The following is a 24,332-nucleotide window of genomic DNA, read 5'->3' as shown; positions in this document are numbered from 1 at the left end:
ATAAGGTGGGGGCTATTGATTTCTGTTAGAAGAGTTGAAGATGTTATGAGAGTATTTAAAGATGTTATAGACATATATTATTTGAAGGGAAAAATATGAAGAGTAGAGAGGAAGCTTTTGTTTGGTAGATGGTGAAGTGTGTTGGGAAAGCTTTTGTTTGGTAGAAGTTGGGAAGTTTCTTCCCAATTGGTGACTTGAGCGGGGTCTTCTGTTTATTATTGTATTGTAAAGTTCGTTGTACCATCCAATAATCTCACATGGGCCCTTCTCCGCAATGCCTTGGAATGTCATCAAGCTAGCATCACCAAAGGCAGTCTTTACTGTATTTGAATTGTGATTATCTCTTGCTTATAAGATGATTGTTTTTGTTTTCTTTAAAACACTTGGGGTGATTTTACATGAAACGGAAAAATTCTGAAATTCGTAAGGCTCGTACCAGTAAATGGCAATTTTTATGGCAGGAAGACTTTTTTACTTTACCGATAGGTACTTCTGTTTTAAACATTTAATTAACTTTTTAACGGTTAGATCTGTGAGTATTCATGTTAAAAATTTGAGGCGCATGACGAAAAACTGTTTCCAGTCATAAATAAGACTAGATGTGAAAGTTCAGGCTGCTCATTCTGGACCCGGCAGCTCAATGAAAATTTTGGGCCAGGCCGAAATAGGAGTGAGATGACGCAGCCAGCCCTAAAGCTTAGGACCAGGACCAGCCAAGAAATTTATAAGGTATTAAAAAAAAAATCTTTAAAAAGATGGCGTTCGGCCCGACCCAAATAAACTTTGTGGGCTCAAAACCTTGGCACGACATGGCCTAGAGGTTAGTTCCGAGTTGGGTCGGGCACGGGCCAACAGTTGAAGGCCTTGGGGCGGCCCGTTTGATATGGTCTAAAAAATCAAACCGTTAAAAAGTTAATCCAATAATTAAAAACCAGTACCTACTAGGAGAGGGAAAAAAAATCTTCTTTAACATTAATATTGCCATAAAAAATAAAAAAAATAATTGCCCTAGTAAATAGACTTTTTAAAGATAAAATTATGTTTTTATTATCAATCGAATAGGGATTTTTTACTTTGCCACTGCAAGGCCTTTTTTTTTTTTGGGAAAGAACGTTATTTATCGTCGCTAATGATGCACACACTGAAGACACCCTAACTATATATTCGTGCATCAAAACATAAAAACTATCACCTGATCACAGTGATGCATCAAAATACAATATTGTATTGTACTGTGAGACTTTTTTAAAAATAAAAAAATTGGTGTGATAATTGACAACTTATTTCCCTAAAGCGCACACATAAAAGAATTGGTGTGATAATTGACACTCTAAGTAGTTAGCTTACGCCTTGTTTGCTTTGCTGTTAAGATTGTGTGATTTAGTTGAAATTGTGGTGATTTGAATTGCGACTCAAACCGGTATTTGAATACGTAAATTAATTGTAATTTGAATTAGGAATAAAATTGAAACTGTATTTGAATAAAGTGTTAAACTATGTCATTAGAGTTTTGTAACAATTTTTATAAAACCTCATTGTAAATGACATTAAAAAATATGCAATATGAATGAAGAGTAAAAATAATTTTAATTGTTAGAATTTACAGGAGGGGGTACTATGGTTTAAATTGAATTGTTAAATTTGAGTTGTTAAAATATACATGGCTTAGTCATTTGTGCAAGATGATTGTCTTTTGCTTATAAGATGATTGTTTTTGTTTTCTTTAAAACATTTAGGTGATTTTACATGAAACGGAAAAATTCTGAATTTCGGAAGGCTTGTACTAGTAAACGGCAATTTTTATGGTAGGAAGACTTTTTTTACTCTACCGATAGGCACTGTTGTTTTAAATATTGAATTAACTTTTTAACGGTTAGATATGTGAGTATCCATGTTAAAAATTTCAAGCGCGCGACGAAAAACTGTTTTCAGTCATAGATAAGATTAGATGTGAAAGTTCGGGCTGCTCGTTCTAGACCCGGTGGCTCAAATGGAAATTCTAGGCCAGGCCGAAATAGGAGTGAGATGACACAGCCCAATCCTAAAGCCCTAAAGCTTAAGACCGGCCAAAAATTTTATAAGGTATTTAAAAAATAATCTTTAAAAAGATGGCGTTTGGCCCGACCCAAATAAACTTTGTGGGCTCAAAACCTTGGCACGACATGGCCTAGAGGTTAGTTCCGAGTTGGGCCGGCATGGGCCAACAGTTGAGGGCCTTGGGGCGGCCCGTTTGATATGGTCTAAAATTACGACTTTAAATCAAACCGTTAAAAAGTTAATCCAATAATTAAAAAGCAGTACCTACTAGTAGAGGGAAAAAAATCTTCCTTAACATGAATATAGCCTTAGTCATTTCAAAAAAATAAAAAATAAAAAAAATAATTGCCCTAGTAAATAGACTTTTTAAAGATAAAATTATGTTTTTATTATCAATGGAAGAGGGGTTTTTTAGTTTGCCACTGCAAGGCCTTTTTTTTTTGGGCAAGAATGTTATTTATCGTCACTAATGATGCACACACTGAAGACGCCCTAACTATATATTCGTACATCAAAACATAAAAACTATCACCTTATCATGATGATGCATCAAAATACAATATTGTATTGTACTGTGAGACTTTTTTAAAAATAAAAAAAAATTGTGTGATAATTGACAACTTATTTCCCTAAAGCCCACACATAAAAGAATTGGTGTGATAATTGACACTCTAAGTAGTTAGCTTACGCCTTGTTTGCTTTGCTGTTAAGATTGTGTGATTTAGTTGAAATTGTGGTGATTTGAATTGCGACTCGAACCGGTATTTGAATACGTAAATTAATTGTAATTTGAATTAGGAATAAAATTCAAACTATATTTGAATAAAGTGTTAAACTATGTCATTAGAGTTTTGTAACAATTTTTATAAAACCTCATTGTAAATGACATTAAAAAATATGCAATATGATTTAAGAGTAAAAATAATTTAAACTGTTAGAATTTATAGGAGGGGGTACTATGGTTTAAATTGAATTGTTAAATTTGAGTTGTTAAAATATACATGGCTTAGTCATTTATGCAAGATGATTGTCTTTTGCTTATAAGATGATTGTTTTTGTTTTCTTTATTTAGGTGATTTTACATGAAACAGAAAAATTCTGAAATTCAGAAGGCTTGTACTAGTAAATGGCAATTTTTATGGTAGGAAGACTTTTTTTACTCTACCGATAGGCACTGCTGTTTTAAATATTGAATTAACTTTTTAACGGTTAGATATGTGAGTGCCCATGTTAAAAATTTAAAGCGCGCGACGAAAAACTGTTTCCAGTCATAGATAAGATTAGATGTGAAAGTTCGGGTTGCTCGTTCTAGACCCGGCGGCTCAAATGGAAATTCTAGGCCAGGCCGAAATAGGAGTGAGATGATGCAGCCCAATCCTAAAGCCCTAAAGCTTAAGACCGGCCAAAAATTTTATAAGGTATTTAAAATTTTTTTTTTTTAAAAAGATGGCGTTTGGCCCGACCCAAATAAACTTTGTGGGTTCAAAACCTTGGCACGACATGGCCAATAGGTTAGTTCCGAGTTGGGTCGGGCACGGGCCAACAGTTGAGGGCCTTGGGGCGGCCCGTTTGATATGGTCTAAAATTACGACTTTAAATCAAACTGTTAAAAAGTTAATCCAATAATTAAAAACCAGTACCTACTAGTAGAGGGAAAAAAAGTCTTCCTTAACATGAATATGGCCTTAGTCATTTCAAAAAAATAAAAAATAAAAAAAAAATAATTGCCCTAGTAAATAAACTTTTTAAAGATAAAATTATGTTTTTATTATCAATCGAATAGGGATTTTTTACTTTGCCACTGCAAGACCTTTTTTTTTGAGAAAGAACGTTATTTATCGTCGCTAATGATGCACACAATGAAGACGCTTTAACTATATATTCGTGTATCAAAACATAAAAACTATCACCTGATCACGGTGATGCATCAAAATACAATATTGTATTGTACTGTGAGACTTTTTTAAAAATAAAAAAAAAATTGTGTGATACTTGACAACTTATTTCCCTAAAGCGCACACATAAAAGAATTGATGTGATAATTGACACTCTAAGTAGTTAGCTTACGCCTTGTTTGCTTTGCCGTTAAGATTGTGTGATTTAGTTGAAATTGTGGTGATTTGAATTGCGACTCAAACCGGTATTTGAATACGTAAATTAATTGTAATTTGAATTAGGAATAAAATTGAAAAAAAAAAATTGTGTGATACTTGACAACTTATTTCCCTAAAGCGCACACATAAAAGAATTGATGTGATAATTGACACTCTAAGTAGTTAGCTTACGCCTTGTTTGCTTTGCCGTTAAGATTGTGTGATTTAGTTTAAATTTTGATAATTTGAATTGCGACTCGAACCGGTATTTGAATATGTAAATTAATTGTAATTTGAATTAGGAATAAAATTCAAACTGTATTTGAATAAAGTGTTAAACTATGTCATTAGAGTTTTGTAACAATTTTTATAAAACCTCATTGTAAATGACATTAAAAAATATGCAATATGAATGAAGAGTAAAAATAATTTGAATTTTTAGAATTTACAGGAGGGGGTACTATGGTTTAAATTGAATTGTTAAATTTGAGTTGTTAAAATATACATGGCTTAGTCATTTGTGCAAATTGCCAAATTCTAACCGAGATGTTTGTCGTTTCTAAGGTTTGAACCTATGTTGAGGAAGAGATCAACGCATCTTTCACTACTCTGCCCACATTGTTTGTTTTACTTAAGCAATGAAATTATTTATTACATTTCTACATGTTCTAAAATTGACAAAAGAAATGCAAGAAGTCCCACATTGGAATAGAAAGGTTGAGTTAATACCTCACTCGCTTTATATAAAGCAGCACCGTGAATTTTCTTCTGAGCTTCCCCGAGGCGCCTTTTAGTTGGATATATATGTTGGACCAAATCCACATTTTTCTGTAGATCCGTCTTTATTGAAGAAAAAAATTCTTTTATATGAATATGTTTTTGGGTTTAATGAAGGGGAAATTTTAGTAAATGGAATTACAAGTAAAATGGTCAAATTTAATTTTCTAATTATTTTAGTCAACAAAAATAAGATTACTACCTCTAAATGTACTACATGTTTATTTTTCGGCTTGTAATTATACGATATTTTGTGCGCAGGAGTTCAATGCTCCATTTGTGGGGTGGCTTTCTGAACAAAAGAGGGCTTGAAGAACACAGAAAGCGCACTCAGTGTTTACAAAAATGGGGGGAGATGAAATCGTTGTGGCTGCAAATTGGTTGATAATCAGTTTCTTAGTCATCAATGTTGTGGCTGCAAATTGGTTGATAATCAGTTTCTTAGTCATCAATGCTAGCGGTTAGAATATCGTTTTAGTTCCTGTTGTTTATCATTTGTGTCATTTTGTTTATCATTTGTGTCGTTTTGTTGTAAGAAATCTGGATGCTGCGGCAAATGTGGAGTGAAGCTCGTGAACAACCAGTATCTCTGGCATGAGTACTCCTTTTAGCATTTTCAGATTGTCCTAAAAGTTTAGTTTGTCTTTTTAGTAGAGCCAACATTGGGCTGTAGGTGTTTCTCTTACCTACTGTTTTTGTTTTTTTCAGCTTAGGGAAGTTATCCCCCATATGGCAACTATATTTCATGAAGAACATTAACAAATTTTTTGTTGAGCAAAAAAGAAATACAGAAACTTATCTTAGCTACTTATCTTCAAATAGTTGAGTAAAAGTAATAAAATAATGTATATCTATCTACCAGAAGTGAGCATATACCGCGACATAGATATCATTATAGTTTTTGCTGGGAAGAAGTTCATAATGCCTCTCTTGCACTTTCAAAACCACATTTTTGTTGTCTATAAAACATGCTCATTTATAGATCTGCATAATAATTTCAATAATAACAATAATAACAATAATAATAATAATAATAAGAGTAAATTGCACCATTACAAGCCGAGACTTTTATAAGTCACTACAAAATTAAAACAGAATAAATTATTTACAATACACGTGTAGTTATTAGTAAACAACATAGTAAAAGGCCAATGACCTCAATACCACGCAACTGCCGCTAGTGTCTGCTGCTTGAGACCAGGATCATTACGGTCTGCAGTTGCTACTTGCTACCACGCGAAATTACGTGGCTTGTGATTTCTTAAGTTTCAATTGGGGTTTTTTTTCCCCCTCTTTCTAGTTTCTCTGTCTTTTCTTTGTCATTCTCAGGTTGTGTTTTTACCTTTTTATAGTTTCCGATGTTTTGAATTTGTAATGCTCTTTTTGTTGTCGTCTCCTAAATGTTGTCGTTTTCAATTGTTTTTTTTTTTCTTGAAAGTTGTCGTTTCCATTGCTGTTTTCTTGTATTGAAGTTCCAATCCTTTTAATTTGAACGGAGTTTATTGGTTGTTGTTTTTGTAATAATATTCCGTGATGCTTCTTATCTCCTTTCACCTTTATTGTGGTTTTTGCCTTGTTAGAATAATTTAAATCGTCTTCTAATGTGCTTGTCATTTTAAAGTTGTCCTAGTATATCATTTTTGTGTCAATTTTATTGATGTTTTCGATCACATCGAGCTCCTTTTATCTACTTCCTGCCGTTTTTTAAATTTTTGCCTATTATTTTGTCGTTTTTTTCTTATTCAGGTTGACTCTTTTTTCCTGCTTTTTGATGTCGTTTAATTATGCCTTCGTCATTCTAGAGCGGGCAGTAAATTTGTATCATATAAAGAGTTGATAATCTTTATAATACAGCTATAATTTATTTCACATAAATTAATACGAAAATATCTACGCTGATTACATGTTTACATTTATAATTTACAAAATAAAATATGATTATAGATAAATGGAATGAATAACGTAAGAATAGCAAATGAATTAAATCTATAAACAAAAAATAGATGAACAAAAGAATTTATATATGTATTTTCGTATCTTCAACTCCATACTTCATCTATCAACAGACAGATAGAAGATTTCTTATGATAGCATTATATCAATTTCATAAAAGTCAAAAGCAAAAAACGGATTAATGTCAACAGTAAATAAGTAATAAAGAAAGTAAATAAGTATTAAAGAAGGCTCAATAAGAAAATGTTGATGAGTTGTGAATGTGGTAATATTTTTATATAGTGGGTGGCTCAAATATTAGATTAAATATTGTCCAAAATGTGTGACAAATCAACTGACTTGTATTTTTATGATCATTTTATGGCTACCAATTAACGACAACTGCATAAAGACATACAAATTAATCAGACATTATATTTGCCACACAGATTATAATATAGTCATGACAAAGAATAGGTAGTCATACTAAAGTATAAATCTGTCCAAAAACTATCAGTGAACTAAAAAAAAAGAGGGGAAAACAACAACATCAAAGGGGTAATGTAGCTGGCAAAAGATTTACTGCACAGTAGGCACCAGATTTTGTCTGTGTAAAGAATGCACAATGGTCATGTATTTTACTTAGATAAAGCAGTAGAGGAAGGCAGGATCAAGGCAGCAAATAACTTATGTGCTTAGGCCTCATTTGAATAAAAGTGGCTGGAAAAATGGAAGCTAATGACATAGGAAAGAATGAAATATAAGATATAAAAATACATAGGGGCAACATTGAGGAAAACTTTTGTAAAATAAAGGGAAAAGAGACGGGAGAAAAAATGGCGCAGGAAGAGAAGGGGAAAAAAAGAGAGAGAAGAGAATTAAAATAAAAGACTTAAGAAGGGGAGCGAAAAAAAAAGATAACAGAATATATCATGTAGGGGAATAGACCTTGGCTTAAATAGTTAGAACAAAAATAGCAAACGTCCAAGAATAAAGAGTTGTATATCGAAAAAAATAATGAACACCAAAACAGTGGAGGTGATGTTGTTGGTGTATTGAAAATCAAATTTGTAAAATCATAAGAGAAATAATATGGAAGAACTTAGTAAATGGAAATAGATAAAATTTAAATCAAATGGAAATAGACATTTGAAATGTCGCGCCCTTAAATTTTCGGGAGGGGAAAAAACAGGGACAAAAAAAAAGGAGAAACATTTAAATTGTTTTAGTCAAAAGAAAAGAGAAAATCGAAATCCAAATAAGATAGATTTATTCACAGCAATTTTTAGACAGATTAGATGAAGTTGAACATGCCAAAATTGATCATGATCATCATTGCCACATACTAGAGAAGAAGAAGAGGAGGGAAAAAGAAAAAAACATTTAAATCCTTTTGGTAAATCTTGAGTAAGGGGGATTTCTTGACAGTAATTTTTGGACCGATTACATAAAAGTCAAGAGACCAAATTTAATTATAACCATCATTGTCAATACAAAGCCAAGTAAGGATTAAATACGCTAAGCAAAAATGGGTACACATATATGTATATGTGATTATGAAATAAATAAATAGAAAATATAAATAAGACACAGAAAAAGAGCAATCATAAGAACACAAAGAAATTTTTTTGAATACTATAGTAAACAACATAAAACAATACATAATATATTCAATATTAATAACGGATATGTAGAAGACATGGGTAACAATTAGTAAAAGTATCTGTAACGCTACGAATATTGCCTTAAACATAGAATATGATCCAACGAAATAGAGATCCAACAAAGATAGTTTAAAATATTGAGCAATAAATACACCAAGATGAGACCAAACAGCCAAAAAGTCAAAAATGTTAGAGCAAGTAAAAAGAGAGAAGAAAGAAGATATCAAGACAGCTGTAATCAACAATTGTAGACAATAGCATATTCTAAAATAAAGATCCAAATGGCCACAAATATATTGATCATAATTTATGAACAAATTACATGGCAATAAAAAAGTAAAAATAGATTGTAACAATCACTGCCATACATTGGTTACCAGCTAAGGATAACATATATCAAGTAGAAATACAAACTAATATATGTACTATTATAAGACGAATAAGAAACACATAAAAAGATAACCATATATTACTAAGATTTATTAACAATGAGAAGGAGAATACTATAAAAACAACTTATGTCGACAGCAATACAACAAAACAATCTACTCAGTATGAACAATAAATATTAAGAGCATTTGGACAAAAGTCATTAATAATATCTGAAATATTGTAAACTGTGCCTTAAATAACCAATATCAGCTACCCGAAGAAAGCTCAAAGAGACATGAATAACACAATGGGACAGTAAATAGGCAAAGGTAAACCTGAGTAATAAATTATCAACAATGGAGCAGAAAATGGGAGATGTTAGGTGTGGAAGAGAAAACAGGAGAGAAGTTAGACAACAAATTAATACACAGTAAGAGTCTTTTGCATATATAAAGAGGCAGATAACAAATAACAATGTCACATTGGAAGTCGGTGCAAAGAAAAAATTTCTTTAATTAAAGAAAATGGTAGAAATGGCGTGGGATTAAAAGCGGCCAAAGAGCCCAAAAATAATAATAATAATAAAAGAACAAAGAAAAAAAAGAAAATCATAAGGGAAAAGGGGAAAAAAACGGAGCAAAACGAAAAAAAAAACCCCGAATAATATTCAGTACAGAGAAAAAGAAAATAGATGAAAAAAAAAGGAAAAGGGGGAAAACAGATGCATTTTTTTTTCGGCAGATTTTGTAGATATTCCGGACAACAAAAAGAAGAAAAAAATCCCCAAATCATTTAATGCTTTTTTAAAGGAAAGGAAAAAACGACACAGATTAACATAGAAGTACAAATTAGTATCGTAGGCATTACAGGTATCAGCAAAATCAATAAATGCGAAAGAGATTAATTTAAGCAGAAGTCGGATACACAATCAGCAAATAGGAAAATTTATATAGCAGAGAAAAAATAGGACGTTTACCTATAGAAATCAGCCACGGCATAGACCGGTTTCTGGGCAAATTAATGAGCTGGTAAAAGGAAGAAAATACTCAAAGAAGATTAGAGAATCATCAGTAAGAGGAAAAAAAATCCAAAATAGAAAATATCTATAGATTTTAAGCAATTAAAAAACATTGGTAGACCAACCATGACAGAAAACAAATCACCAACAGCGAGAAAATGCCCGCTCTCCATCTTCTCTGTGGTTTTTTTTAAGAAGGGAAAACAATTGCATGGAACCCAAAATATGTACTACCGTAACAACACAGGAAAAACCGAGCAAAATCCTAAATCAAAACAACAAAAAAGCAGCAAAAAAGAAGAAGAAATAGAAGACGGAAAAAGGGAAAAAAAAAAAAGCAACGACAGTTTAAGAAAAAAATACAGAATATATACAACGACAAAATCGCATAAAAATCCCAACCAAAATCCGTAATAACAAATCTCCACCGGAAACATGTGAAAAACCAAAATCAACCAAAGAATACTATGCGGACAAGAACCAACAGAAAATAATCGGAGAAAGAAAGAACCACCGAGAAGCAAAAGCCCAAGAAAACAAAAGGAAAAAATGAATCTGAAGCCTTTGAGAGAAAGAGAAGCAGAACAAACAGCGAAAGGAGATGCATCTAAGAAAGAGATGAACGAGGGCTTCAACGGAAGCGAAATTACCAAAAAATCAAAGCTGAGAGCAAATAAGACAGAAACGCCCCCACACAGAAGAAGGAGAATAAAAGAGAGAACAAGGGCAAAACGGGAAAAAAGTGTACTGTAATTGTGTGGGTGAACAGTACAAATTGGGTCTCCCCTAATAGGGGTGTTCGGCGGTTCGGTAGCCGAACCGACCATGTCGGTTTTTAAAAACCGGAAATTGAAACCGAACCGTCAAAATTATTATTCGGTTCGGTTAACTGAATTTCAATTTTCGGTCGGTTTTCAATTTTGGTAATCAGGATGGTGACCATTAGTTAACTATTAGGTTACCAGCATATTTAGTTGCATTTTTTGACCAGAAATTGCGGAAAAATGTAAAACATTCCTTCTATGTAAACATGTAATCACAATAAATGAATACAAAGCACAACATCCAAATTGATAATACCATAAACACAAAATATTCAAAATCCAATGGCTAGGGTTTTTTTTGCCCCAAATATGAGAGAGTGAGATAGAGAGAGATTGTGAGAGACGAGGGTGAGTGAGTAAATGAGATGAGAGAAGAATGAGAGACTGAAGGGAAAACGGTGAGAACAAGGGAAAACGACAAAGTTAAAGCTTAAACGGTGAGAAATGTATAAAATGACAACATTAAAAAAATTGACTAAACTTAAGTTCGGTCGGTTCGGTTTATAACCGAACCTTTAAAGCCTAAATCGAAACTGAACCGCAACCGACTTTTGTCAGTTTCACGTGGCGCCATATTTTTCGGTTTTGGAGCGATCGGTTTTTCAGGCGGTGGAGGTCGGTTTCGGTTTTACAATTTTTTTGTACAGCCCTATCCTTTAGTATATTTATAATGTCGTTTCGATGACGTCGTCTTTTTGGTTGTCTTTGTCGCTTTTTAAAGTTTTTGACTCACCCCAGGAAATCGTTTCCCCCCATTCTTGTTGTTTTCCTCCGCTAGCAACCAAGACAAAAATAACTTTAATGCTGTGTTTAGTAGGAATGAAAGAAAATATGATAGAAAGAAAATATGGAAGTAATGGAAAATAACAATGATGGAAAGGAAATTGATTTTCTTTTATGTTGTTTGGTATGAGAATATGGAAAGAAAATGAGCTTACCTTCACTTGTTTGGTATTGGAAGTTAAATTGGGAGGAAAGAAAAAATGTTACTCGTAAATTACTTTTATACCCTTAAATTTTTTACTTGGATGTTGATGGAGAAAATGGTAGTTTAGTAACTTTACTCACTTTAATGAGTTGTCTCCATTTCTCATCCCATTTTCTATCCACTTGTGGAAAGAAAAAAAATGGTGGGACCCACATGTATTATTTTCCACTCCATTTTCTCTTCCTTTCTCTTTTCTCTCCTACCAAACAACTTACATTTTCATTTTTCCTCCCAAAATCCCTCCACTTTCTTCCTTCCTTCTACTTTTCTTTCCTACCAAACATACTCTAAAATAAAATGCTGGGCTTTTAAAATAATTTCAACCCACTTTATTGTGGACCCAGGCAAAATCAATTGTTGTGTTTGTAATTATTTTTATTTTTGTTTTTCATGTTTTTTAAGAAAAAAAAATAAAAAAAATTTTAAAATGTTGTTTAATACAATTAAAGATAAGAAATAAAAATAAAAATAATTTTTTAATTTAGTATAAATGAGAGAGATTTTTTTAAAATTTTTTCTTCTATCGAGTAGAAAGATACATTAATAAATTTTTTTATATTAAAAATAATATTTTAATAAAATTACTAAGCACATTTTTAAAAATAATTTTTATCTGAGATTAAAAATATTTTTATTTTTAATTTTATAAAAAAATAAAATTATTTTGAATGAGTTTTAAATGCACTTAATAAATTTTCATCAGGCAAGTTGACCGTTATTATTTCCTTCATTGGACTTCGTAAATCCAATCGATTTCTACGTTTGGTTCATGGATTAAAATTATGAGATTAGAATTATTTTTGATTTACGTGTATTTTTTATGAAAAAAAATACTGTAACAAATCATAAATTATAATTCAAATCGGAGTACGAATTCCCAAACTAAACAACTCCAATTCTGGTGCCCACGATTTCATTTACCGCATATTCGTTTCCCGTGCTTCTAGATACTCGCCACCTCCGCCCATAGAAAGTTCATGATTCATTAGCATTACAAACAAACCGTGACTGCAAAAAGAAAGCATTCTCGGCCGTCCATATCAATTATCACCATCATTTTCCCACGTTCAACGGTAGTGATTTTCTCGCCCGTGGTAAACAACCACGTGTCTTATTCACGGTCTCCAACCTTTTAAAACCCGCTTTCCTTAACTCAACCGAACCAAAAGAAACACTTTCGAGAAGAACAAAAAGAAAACACAAGAGTTTATTCATTCACTGATCATAATCATCATGGCCACGATCAAGCTCGTTAAAGCTCGCCAGATCTTTGACAGCCGTGGAAACCCAACTGTTGAAGTGAGTTTTTCTTTGATCAATGTCGTTTTAGGGCTTCTTCTTTTTTCCCCCCCCATTTTCACCACTACAGTTGTTCGCTGAGAAAAATAAATATTAGTAACAGTTGTTGTACATTTTTTCAAATAGAAATGATTTTCCATTGCATTTCTGGGCACATACTCTTTTTTTATTATTTTTTTAAATTTTTTAAAAAAAGAAAGATTTTTTTTTTCATGTGTAGTGTTGTGATATCTGAATGTGGGTGTGATTTCAATTTTCAGGTTGATGTTGTACTCTCTGATGGAAGCTTCTCTAGAGCTGCTGTGCCCAGTGGTGCCTCCACAGGTAAATCCATGGCGTCCTTCTTAAGCATTTGTATACCTTTAATGAATAAGTACGTTTTGGCACGCATGAAATTTTCTTTATTATGCTCTGGTGATGCATGATTTGGTCTAGAGTCTAAGTGTTAAGGAGATTTTTAGGAAGTTCTTTTTCTTTTCTTTCTTATTAGGTCTAAGCTCGTACATTAATTTTTTTTTTTTCCTTTTTCTAATAATGCTTTCTTACTCCCATTTGATTATTGTTAATTTTTAGGTATATATGAAGCCTTGGAATTGAGAGATGGAGGATCGGATTACCTTGGGAAAGGTGTCCTGAAGGTACGTCAATTTGATTGTTACACTCATTCTCTTCCTGTAGTGAGCTTTGATTTATGATGTTTCCAATAGAATTCTGGTGTTTATTCTTGTGAATTAATTTAAATTTGAACTTTGTCAGACTGATTAGCTGTAAGTGCAATTGATATATTGGTCATTGATCAATAGAAACACCTCACAATGATGTTCTCTATTATGTAACTAATAGGCAGTTAATTTTCTTTTTTTTTTTCCCTGTGATATTTGCAATGGTACACTTAGTAGTTTGTGTTGTCTCATCATCTTTTTGGATGTGTGGAATGAACCTGACGATGAGTTTAATTTTTCACCATTTTAGGCTGTGGGGAACGTGAATACAATCATCGGACCTGCTTTGGTTGGCAAGGTATTGTAGTATAGTTTCAGCTACATCATCTTGGAAATTCCACACAAGTTGATGGGGATTGCTGTCCGCTGACCACCGCACTCTTTTCCCCCTTTTATGCACTTGCAGGACCCTACAGAGCAGACCAAAATTGACAATTATATGGTACAACAGCTTGATGGAACAGTTAATGAATGGGGTTGGTGCAAACAAAAGGTATATTCACATTGTTCATTTAATCAGAAAATGTAGAAGAAATGAGATCCGAAAAAAAAGAAAGGAATCTGAATGTTTTTTTTTTTTTGGGGGTCGATTATTTCAGCTTGGAGCAAATGCTATACTAGCAGTGTCTCTTGCTATTTGTAAAGCAGGTGCCGCGGTGAACAAGATTCCTCTGTACAAGGTATGTGTGGTATAAGAGTGAGGCTATGTTGCTCCAACTAGTTGATGCCATGAATGTATAGGTTGACTGTTTTCTAACCCATTACTTTGCAGCACATTGCCAATCTCGCTGGAAACAAGACCTTGGTGCTTCCTGTACCGGCATTCAATGTAATTAATGGCGGTTCCCACGCAGGCAATAAGCTGGCGATGCAGGTGATAATGGTTTTGGACGGTTTTTAACTCATTCACATAGATTGTATATTATCATTCTCAGTTGATCACACATGACATCCCTATTATTTACGCTATATGCAGGAGTTCATGATTCTTCCTGTGGGGGCATCTTCTTTCAAGGAAGCAATGAAGATGGGAGTAGAAGTCTATCACCACTTGAAGGTGTCCTCTCTCTCTCTTTTTATTCTCCACCTATACACACCCTCACTTAAACTCACACACCCTTGCATATACGTCTGTTGACATATGCATGATCATGGTTGTATTAGTATCATTTTCTTTAATAAAATTTTTTGAATAAAATGACATGGTTTTATGGCTTTATGTTTCTTGTTTTCCCTGACAGGCGGTGATTAAGAAGAAGTATGGACAAGATGCAACAAATGTTGGAGATGAAGGAGGCTTTGCTCCAAATATTCAGGTACGTTCTCTTGATATATTGCTGGCCTTTGGTTATTTAAAAACCTTTTTCTGGTTTCCCAATCCTAGCATGCTCTAACATTTTATTTTAATCTTTTAGAATTCTGACAAGTTGGTAAAAGTGTGATTGTGAGGTCTGTGAACAGATGGAAAGTTAGATTTTGGTATTGTTTGCCTGTTTAGGGTATGCGGCTGATTTAATGCCGAATGCGAGTAAGATCTTAAATGACGTTTGATTTACAGGAAAACAAAGAGGGCCTTGAACTGCTGAAAATAGCCATAGCTAAAGCTGGATACACTGGAAAGGCTAGTTCTAGCATCTCTAATTTGAAGTCCATACTTTAATCCAACTTTAATAGGTACAGTTATTTTAAATAAAATCTGATGAATCACTTTGTTTTCTGACAGGTTGTAATTGGGATGGATGTTGCTGCTTCAGAATTCTATGATAGCAAGGATAAGACATATGACTTGAATTTCAAGGAAGAGGTAATTAAATGCAATTAATGAAAATCTCTCTCTCTCTCTCTCTCTCTCTCTCTCTTAACCTTTATATACCTGAAAGTAGATCATTACTAAAGACGTTGTAATTGAGAGCGTACCGGATTTTATCAATTAATGTCTTTAGTTGGGAATCTGAATGTAATCAGTCTATCTGCTCGCAGAACAATGACGGATCACAGAAGATATCAGGAGACAGTTTGAAGAATGTGTACAAGTCATTTGTGACCGAGTATCCTATTGTCTCCATTGAAGATCCCTTTGACCAGGATGATTGGGAGCATTATGCAAAGCTGACTTCTGAAATTGGCGAGCAAGTGCAGATTGTTGGTGATGACCTTCTTGTCACAAATCCAAAGGCAAGCATCTATTGCTATTACTTTTGTCGGTTTCATATACACAGTGAAATGCTAAAGAGGCATCTCACAACATTACTCTATTAACTGTGGTTTCTGCAGCGTGTGGAGAAAGCGATAAAGGAGAAGGCCTGCAATGCCCTACTCCTGAAGGTAACTCAACACTTGCCCCTTAGGCAGTACGATATGGCAAATTGCCAAAGCCAGAACTCTTATTTCCTTCTTGTATAAATTGTTAGGTGAATCAAATTGGTTCTGTGACTGAAAGTATTGAGGCTGTGAAAATGTCTAAATGTGCTGGATGGGGTGTTATGGCAAGTCACCGAAGGTAGAACGTTTTATATTCACCATGGCTCTCCCTTTTTCTCTCAACCATGGATTGCTTTTGCTGATTTGTCTCTTCTTTTTCCAATTCTAGTGGTGAAACCGAAGATACATTCATTGCAGACCTTTCGGTTGGGTTGGCAACGGTGAGTTCATTTTCTTTTCAGCATTGTAAACATGTTCTGTTTAATCTATTTATTTTAGTACAATTTTTGATAAAACAATTAAGGAACTTTAACACTCTTCATTTTTTAGAGAGTTCATTTGGAGCTTATAATCCGTTGTTTAAACAAATATGATATGGTATGCTACAGGGTCAGATCAAGACCGGTGCTCCTTGCAGGTCGGAACGCCTTGCAAAATACAACCAGGTAAGTCTTACTGCTCGTGTTTATCCATCTCTACTTATTTGGTACTTGTGCCTGAAATTATTCTTGTCATTTATTGTATGGCAGCTTCTTAGGATCGAAGAAGAGCTTGGATCTGCGGCAATTTACGCTGGAGCGAAATTCAGGGCACCAGTTGAACCCTACTGATTCCTCCACGAGACTCTTATAAGAACAGTTTTCAATAAGCATGTCTAGAGTTTGTTATTGCGAAGATGAAGTTTTAATTACTAGTTGAATGAGTGAACTCTAAATGCCAGTATGGTCATCGGAAGTTGGATTGTTTTGCCGTTATCCTTCAGGTTATGTTGTTTGGTCTATGCTATACATATTACACGTGCTTAATGGTAAATTACTGTTCTTGGTGGGTATGTTTACTTAAATTTAAAACAAACTACATACTATGCTATTAAAAAAAAAAAATCGCTTCAACTATATGAGCCAAGATTACTTCCACAACTGCATAAAATGTTAGAGAAAAACAAATTAGCAAAGGAAAAGTAAGTAAATCCGCAACAATATCAACTGATTTGAAGATATGATCAATCAAAAATTTGTGAGAAATTCATACCCCATTGCTGGTGGAATAGTCTCGTCCCCAACACCGCGTACCTGAAATATTGCACAAATATGTGTAAAAACTACTTTGCTGAGAAGTGAAATTTAAATCCAAATAACTACCATCAACACCAGCATCCCATACGGATATTATTTTGTCCGAAACCTGTAGGATCATAGAAATACATTTGGGAGCCAAACCTGTAATATCAAATTTAACCGAGGAAATTTCATTTTTTTTCATTGGGAGCCAATTGCTTCTGGTGTACATTGCCAACATTAGATGAGGGATTCTTTTGAATTCCATGGATTCTCATTCTCTTATATTTCATTTCATACACGTCAGTGACATTGCAAGTTGGATAAGTTTCTATTCACACATTTTTTTAGCATGCAAAATGCTATAATTGTTGGGGAAATGGAAGAGAGAGGTGTTATTCTTGCTAATTGCTATTTAGATTTGGTCAAGTTCATTCTCTGATTTTCCAGCATTAGACCCAATATATTTCATATGGGTAGAACTCAATTCTAGCAAATTGATTGACACACACCTGGGCAGCTTTTTGAGGGTTTAGTGGCCAACATGTTTGTCATGTTCATGAAACAATAGCAGTCTCTGATGCTTAGTTTCTCAGAGTTATATTTCCATGCCGCAGAGTGAAATCATGCCGTAATATGTGGGTGTAGATTGCACAAAGTAGTAAGAAGATAAGAGTTCTGCTTCTATTGTTTGAAAACGTAATTGTTTGTTTCCGAGATGATCTTGGTCCTCTCATAAAAGTCGTAAAATTATAAATGCGAAGTTCGACAATAAAAAACATCCCATTCAAATGATAATGTCAATCTCAAAAGCTCGAAATCGTCTTAAATTAATGATAATGTTCAAATGACAAGGTTATTGTAAATTCCAAATCGACCCATCCATCCGGAAAAAAAAAAAGGAGCTTAATTGGTAGCTAAATCTAAGGTCATGGAAGGAGCCATAACTATATACCAGGATGTCAGAGCTGGACGTGAGGTTGAGGTAAAAGAGAAGTCGTTCATTTCGATTTAAATTTTAAATTCTAAATTTTTATAATTATAAATTTTTAAAAAATATCATATTTAGTTTTTTTTTATTACAATTAAAAATTTTCACCTTAAAACTATTGTCACGGAACATCCTCTTGAGAGCAAATTCCGGGTGTGATTCTTTTGCAATCGAAGGATTTTTATTGTTTTGTTTCAGGTTTAATCTAGATCTTTGACAGCTTTTGAGATTATATATGACCTTTATTTTTTCAGCGTCTCGTGTCCCTGCAGATGCTATTAGTGTCGGTCATAGTCTCGAATACATTTTTGTTTTGTGTACCTACTTATACTTATTCTCTGTTTTTAGTAATGTTGTTGAACTGTTCTCCTTGGAGACTCGTGCCGTCTTGGTTGGAAGATACTAAGACATCGTTTATTTCATCGATTTAAATTTTCAGTTTTATGTTTTTTCAGTAAAAAGTTCTCAGAAAATGTCACATCTAACTTTTTTTATTACAGTAAAAAACTCTTAAAAAATGTCACATATCAGATCGAATTGAAAACTCGAATCTGCAAAGTGAATAATGTCTAAATCAAAGCCTCTGCATGTTGCAACAAAGCAACTCACTTGTCATTTTTATTTCATTAATTTAAGTTTAAAATTTAAGTTTTCTTACGGTAGAAACTCTCAGAAATAATTATATTTAATTTTTTTATTATAATAAAAAATTTTCACATAAAGTCACATCTCAATTTTAATTAGTAAACTAAACAAGTACAAAATATGTATAGTTTAGAATCAAAGCCAATATTCCCTTAATTATTTATTCTCTTTTTCTTTTTTTCTTCATCTCCCTTCTTTCTTTGAACTACGAAAAAAAAGAAGTTTATAATAAATAGGCATCCTATGTATTATGATTTTATGTGCATTTAGATCATAAATAGATCATTTATCATATATCTTACAATCATAATCAAATTTACAAATTGAATTGGAAACTTAAATTCGGGGAATGAGGGTTGCAGGTTATAGCCCACTCGCAGTTTTTTTTTTTTTTTTTTCTATGCGTTGACAACGAAAAGACGAATAAAACCCGACCCATATACCATATTAAGATTTTTCATCAGCATTGAGTTTTTATTAAAATATTATCTAAATACAAATTCAAGTTTTAACTCACTCAAACACAAACTCACAAATTTTTTTATCTCAAACCATAACTCAAATGTACACAACTTCCCGTTCAGTTCGTTAATTCGAGTTGAGATGTGATGTTGTGTGAGCTTTTTACTATAGCAAAAAAGTTAGATGTGACTGTTTCTGAAAGCTTTTTACTGTAGTAAAACTCAAATTCTAAACTTGAATCAGCGAAATGAACGGGACCTTATTATATGCCAATACTTCGCTCTCAATATCAAAAAATAAGATAGAATTGAATACAGAGAAAACAACACAAAGACAGCAGAAAACAAAAAGAACCAAACAGAGCTTAAACATATCAATTGAACTAAGGAAACCCCTTGGAAAATATATAGGATTCACAGACTCAAGCACATATTTCACACGGAAAGCAGAGGAAATACACGTTCACAAAATACCAATAAAATATGTGTATATTTCCTCAATACGATTACGTTAAACCAAAAAAATTGTAGCTTATTTACATTTGATCAATTGAAATAAATCCGATAAGTAAACTAAAGAAAAACGTTAAAAAAAAAAAAACCGAATCGCCATATAAAGAATAAATCACTTGTTCGTTGTTCCTCAATCACATATAAAGGAACGGAATTAATAAATGAAAGAAAAGATGAAACTCCAACAACATAAAAGACGAAAATCTGTCTAGGCTATACAGTGATAGGAGGTGCTTCAAGTCTGATGTAGTCATACATTTGTCCTCCAAAAGGACGTGGACTTCTTGATTAAGATAGAGAGTATTGTCTCCTTGTAGCCTGGGACATTGACACTGTAATGCCAATATAGTCCATGAATTCCATGCCTTGCGATTGAATTGACTCGGCCAATTCGATGTGTTGAGAACATAGGTGAGTATGTTGGCAGGTAGTTGAATCGAACCGAACCTTTACGCCGCGTTTGAAACTCGTTTTAAAATGATTTTATTTTTTATATGAAAATAAAAATGAAAACGTTTTCAATTTCAGACAGAAATCATTTTTAAAAATGTATTTAGTAGTTTTATCAAAATATTGTTTTCAGTGTAAAAAAAATCTATTAATGTCTATTTTTTTCTCTCTCTGCTCGAGAGAGGAGAAAACGAAAATAAAAAATGAAAAACGACTAAAAGTCATTTTTCATTTATCTCTCATTTTATACTAAACTAAAAAATCGTTTTCATTTTCGTTTTTTATTTTTATTGTGCCAAACGCCATTTTAAAAATATTTTCATTTTTTTTTTCAAAAAACGTAAAAAATAAAAATAGAATCAATTCTAAACATGGCCTTAATTTTATTAAAAAAATAAAAAGAAACTAATTAAAGCCCATAAGCAAAAATGATGTATATAACACGTAGAAGTATTAAGGGTATATATATGATATTTGTTTTATGTAAAAATGATTTAGGAAGGGTTTTATGTTACAAGTAAAATCTTTGTTGTTACACGTCTTTGTTATTGTTTTTAAAATAAATGATATATTGTACCCCTATTTCTCTACATAGCATGAAAGACCGAAGATAAAACCACTAAAAAGAATATGTATATATGCTGCAAACCAGTTGTGCTTGGGCTGAGGCTATTGCTAGTTGGAACCTTAGTTTTCATAACGTTTTCATTTCCATTTTCGTACAGAAAACAAAAACGTTTTGGAATCAATTCCAAACGCACCTGTAGTTTTCATCCCACGTCACGTTTTGAAGATTGAGTTAGACCTGCCACGTGGTTTGTTGGTATGTTCCATTTCCGGTGTTCCTAAAATCATGTCAGGAAAAAGATAGAAGTTAAGAAGCCAGAAATTACTAAGGATCCATTTGATAAGAGAATTCAAATGTGATTCTAATCATAATTCTATAATCAGAATTATTATTTATGATTTTGAGTTTAAATTATAATTCTGAAACCATGATTAAGAATTAAGGGTTTGAATTACCTTAAATTAAGAGGGGGTGATTTTAAAATCATGAGTGATTCTGGTTTAAAACATCACATCATATTTATAATCATTCAAACCAAACACTGATTCAGAATCACTGTAAACAAACACTGATTCTGAATCAAGATCCAGAATCATGATTCTAGATCCATCTACCAAACACCCCCGAAGTAAGCAGCAACTAAATAATACCGGTTGATATGAGCAAAGAACCAATCGCGTTTGATAATCACTAACTCCAACATTATAAATGAGATAATTATCAGGATAGAAATCAGTGTAACGATCCCGCAAACCATATTACTTGAACCTCATGAGAAAATGGTTCTAAGTTATACCAATGAAATTGCAATTCTACAAAATTAATTATGGGCAAATTGCATTAATATAACCTGAAATTTTTGTCATTTGGAAATGAGACTTTTAAGGGATGTTTAGTTCATGAATTCATAACTATTATCGATTTATGTGTGTTTTTTATGAGAACAAACACTGTAACGAGCTACGTCGCAGACGCCAACGTCATCTTGCCCCGAGCCTCCGTCCATGTCCCGAGCCCCTAGCCTTCCGTCTGCCGTGCCCTGAGGCCGCGAGCCATTGTCCAACTCACTGTTCTGTCGCAAATGCCATCGCCTAGGCTCCGTCGCGACCCGGACTTCACAGGCGTTGACGCCGTCTTCATCTCCCTTCCCTTGCCACCTCTTCAGCTTATTTGATCAATGTATTTTCGTTTCAGATCTGATCTATTGTATTTGATTGATGTTATTCACTTTTTTCGTTTACGAATCTTATTGAAATGCTGAGAAATTGAGAACTTTTATTATGTAATCGGTCATTGAAAAAGGTTTTGTTTTTGTTATTTTTTCCAATTTTCTAAGCCGTTGATGAGCTTGATTTACGATTCTTTTTGTAATGCTTAATTGGTAGACCCGTGAGAATTCTTGTTGGATCTGTTCGATAAGGATCGGAATGGGGTAAATTGTTTTCATATAAATTAGCTTGGTAAATTGCTTTCATATAAATTAGCTTCAAATTTCACGTGTCTTTTTTTTATATTGAATATTGGGAAATAGTTGTTTAGTTGAAAAGAGAGAGTTATGGCGTTTGGGAAATACAATAGGGTAGACAATATTCAGCAAAAAAGAGCGTTGTGATCGATAATTCCTGTTCAGAAGGTGGGTGTTTCGCCAGAGACTTTTGAATAACAAAGGAACAATAACAAACTTTTTTTTTTTTGTTAAAAAGATCTTCATTAGAGTGAAAATTTTAATAAAGTATGTAAAAATCAATTAAACGTATTTTTTTTTTGTTAAATAAGAGTGAAACTGACATTTCTAGTATTATACATTGTTTAGAAACGTTTTCTTGTACATGGAGGAGTATTTTTGGCATTTTATCAAAAATAAACGGTCAACATTGATGGTCAACTGACGGTCAATTAACGGAGAGGGTGTTAGTGTAATTTTTTCTCAAAAATTAGGGGATTTTGACGCGATTAGTTTCGGTTAAAGGAGTGATACTGTTATTTCGACAAAATACATGGAGTGTGAGTGTTAATTGCTCTTAGTAATAAACATGATGTTTTTGTTAGAGGTGAACTTACTTGTGGTCTGGTTGATTCAAGTGCAACCGGTTTGTGAGTGTTGGCAATGGGTCCGGCACAGAGTACTCAGCAGCAGTGCGGTCGGGGATGCCAATCTCCCACAAAGTAGGACCGTTTCTGGGTGGTTCATAAACAAGGCTGTCCAATTCAATTCTAGCTCCTGCATTTTAAAAGTCAACGGTCAACAAGCAATTAAATTAAGTGATATATTGTTGGGTAAGCATGAAGGAGATCTTGGTACCTGGTTCAATGGTAACTATTTTTTCATATACATAATCTCCAATGATGCCAGGTACAAAAGCATATAGACTGTAGTTGCCGGGTCTAACATCTTTAATTGAGAAATTCTCTCTTTCATCGGCTTTAACTCAAAACTGATAACCCTGAAAAATAATACAACAAAGACAAGTACAAAATAAAGTATAAATGAAGCGACAATTCAGTTTACAATACGACAACATGACTCGAACCTAATCTAATAGCTAACATGATAAACACGAAATTAACTCTAGTTGACTCAATTTGTTATATTTTTAACAAATTCAATTTAAATAAAATAAAAATATAAGACTAATGATCTAAATTCACAAAGTAAATTTAGATAAATAAAGTAAGTAAATTAACAAATTCAGTAAAAAAAATAAATAAATTAACAACCAAATTGGCTATTTAGTAATGATAATACTAATCTTAGTAACGTTTTCACTTTTCACCGATCAAATATAAAGTTTTAAAATTACCTTGCTTTCCCTTTGCCATGATCCTGCTTCTCCAGGTGCAGCCAAACCCACATATGCAGAGTTAGCCTAAAAAGACTCTCATTGATGTATCTGAACGACAAATATTTTTTAGCAACTAGTTAAAATATGATTTTATTTGCTTACAAATTACTAATATGCATACCTATCACGAATTAGTAATTGACCACTAACAGTGCCTCGTTGATCACAGGCAGAATAATCTTTGGAATGAATAAAATCGTATAGCCACTTTGCAACCTCCTCTTGCGCCTAAAAAAACACAAAAAATTGTGGATTAAAAAATGTGTATATTTATCAAGTTTTATACAAGGGAAAAGTTTGAAATATACCTTTTTTTTTTTTTTTTTTTTTTTTGCATTTTTCCAAAATAAATGGTGACAATCTGTATCATTTGATACTGAATTAAGATAAATTAGAATGGGTCTAAATACTTTTTTTCATGTCTCTCCTTTTTCAAATTTCATGATAAGATCCTTTCCAACGTAGTGACAACTCATAAAAACCTGCATGAGAATGTTTTTTTATTCAGAATTACTGGGTGCGTTTGGAATTGATTCCAAAACGTTTTTATTTTCTGTACGAAAATGAAAATGAAAACGTTTTTAGTTTCATTTTTGAATTATTTCTAAAAATGCGTTTGGTAGTTTTATTTAGAGATTGATTTCAGTTTTAAAAAA

The 24,332-nt window shown here is 32.9% G+C and overlaps 1 protein-coding gene and 1 pseudogene across 1 annotated transcript; one reads left to right on the top strand and one right to left on the bottom strand.

Annotated features, from left to right (window-relative positions):
* The first annotated feature begins 12,851 nt into the window (after positions 1–12,851).
* On the top strand, positions 12,852–16,979 carry LOC21385564 (enolase). Its single transcript, XM_024164170.1, has 17 exons — positions 12,852–13,004; positions 13,265–13,328; positions 13,578–13,642; positions 13,977–14,024; positions 14,133–14,219; positions 14,326–14,406; positions 14,499–14,600; positions 14,703–14,783; positions 14,968–15,042; positions 15,285–15,347; positions 15,450–15,530; positions 15,707–15,901; positions 16,001–16,051; positions 16,138–16,226; positions 16,317–16,368; positions 16,537–16,593; positions 16,678–16,979. Exons 1-17 carry the CDS (start codon positions 12,939–12,941, stop codon positions 16,756–16,758), a joined length of 1,338 nt encoding a protein of 445 aa, XP_024019938.1. The 5' UTR covers positions 12,852–12,938; the 3' UTR covers positions 16,759–16,979.
* Positions 16,980–21,443: 4,464 nt separating this feature from the next.
* LOC21385563 overlaps positions 21,444–24,332 on the bottom strand; it is a 5,003-nt pseudogene continuing 2,114 nt past the window's right edge.

This window comes from Morus notabilis, unplaced genomic scaffold (assembly GCF_000414095.1).
Source record: "Morus notabilis unplaced genomic scaffold, ASM41409v2 Scaffold3811, whole genome shotgun sequence".
NCBI lineage: Eukaryota > Viridiplantae > Streptophyta > Magnoliopsida > Rosales > Moraceae > Morus > Morus notabilis.
The sequence above is the reverse complement of the archived record's forward strand: the minus strand, read 5'-3'. Positions and strand labels throughout refer to the sequence as shown.

What these genes read in the sequence shown, in the direction of transcription:
- LOC21385564 (XM_024164170.1), top strand. Translation starts at nt 12,939, where the DNA reads ATGGCCACGATCAAGCTCGTTAAAGCTCGCCAGATCTTTGACAGCCGT. An exon ending in TTCTTGTCACAAATCCAAAG is followed by an intron (nt 15,902 to 16,000) that starts GCAAGCATCTAT and finishes TGGTTTCTGCAG; the next exon opens with CGTGTGGAGAAAGCGATAAA. An exon ending in TTTCGGTTGGGTTGGCAACG is followed by an intron (nt 16,369 to 16,536) that starts GTGAGTTCATTT and finishes GGTATGCTACAG; the next exon opens with GGTCAGATCAAGACCGGTGC.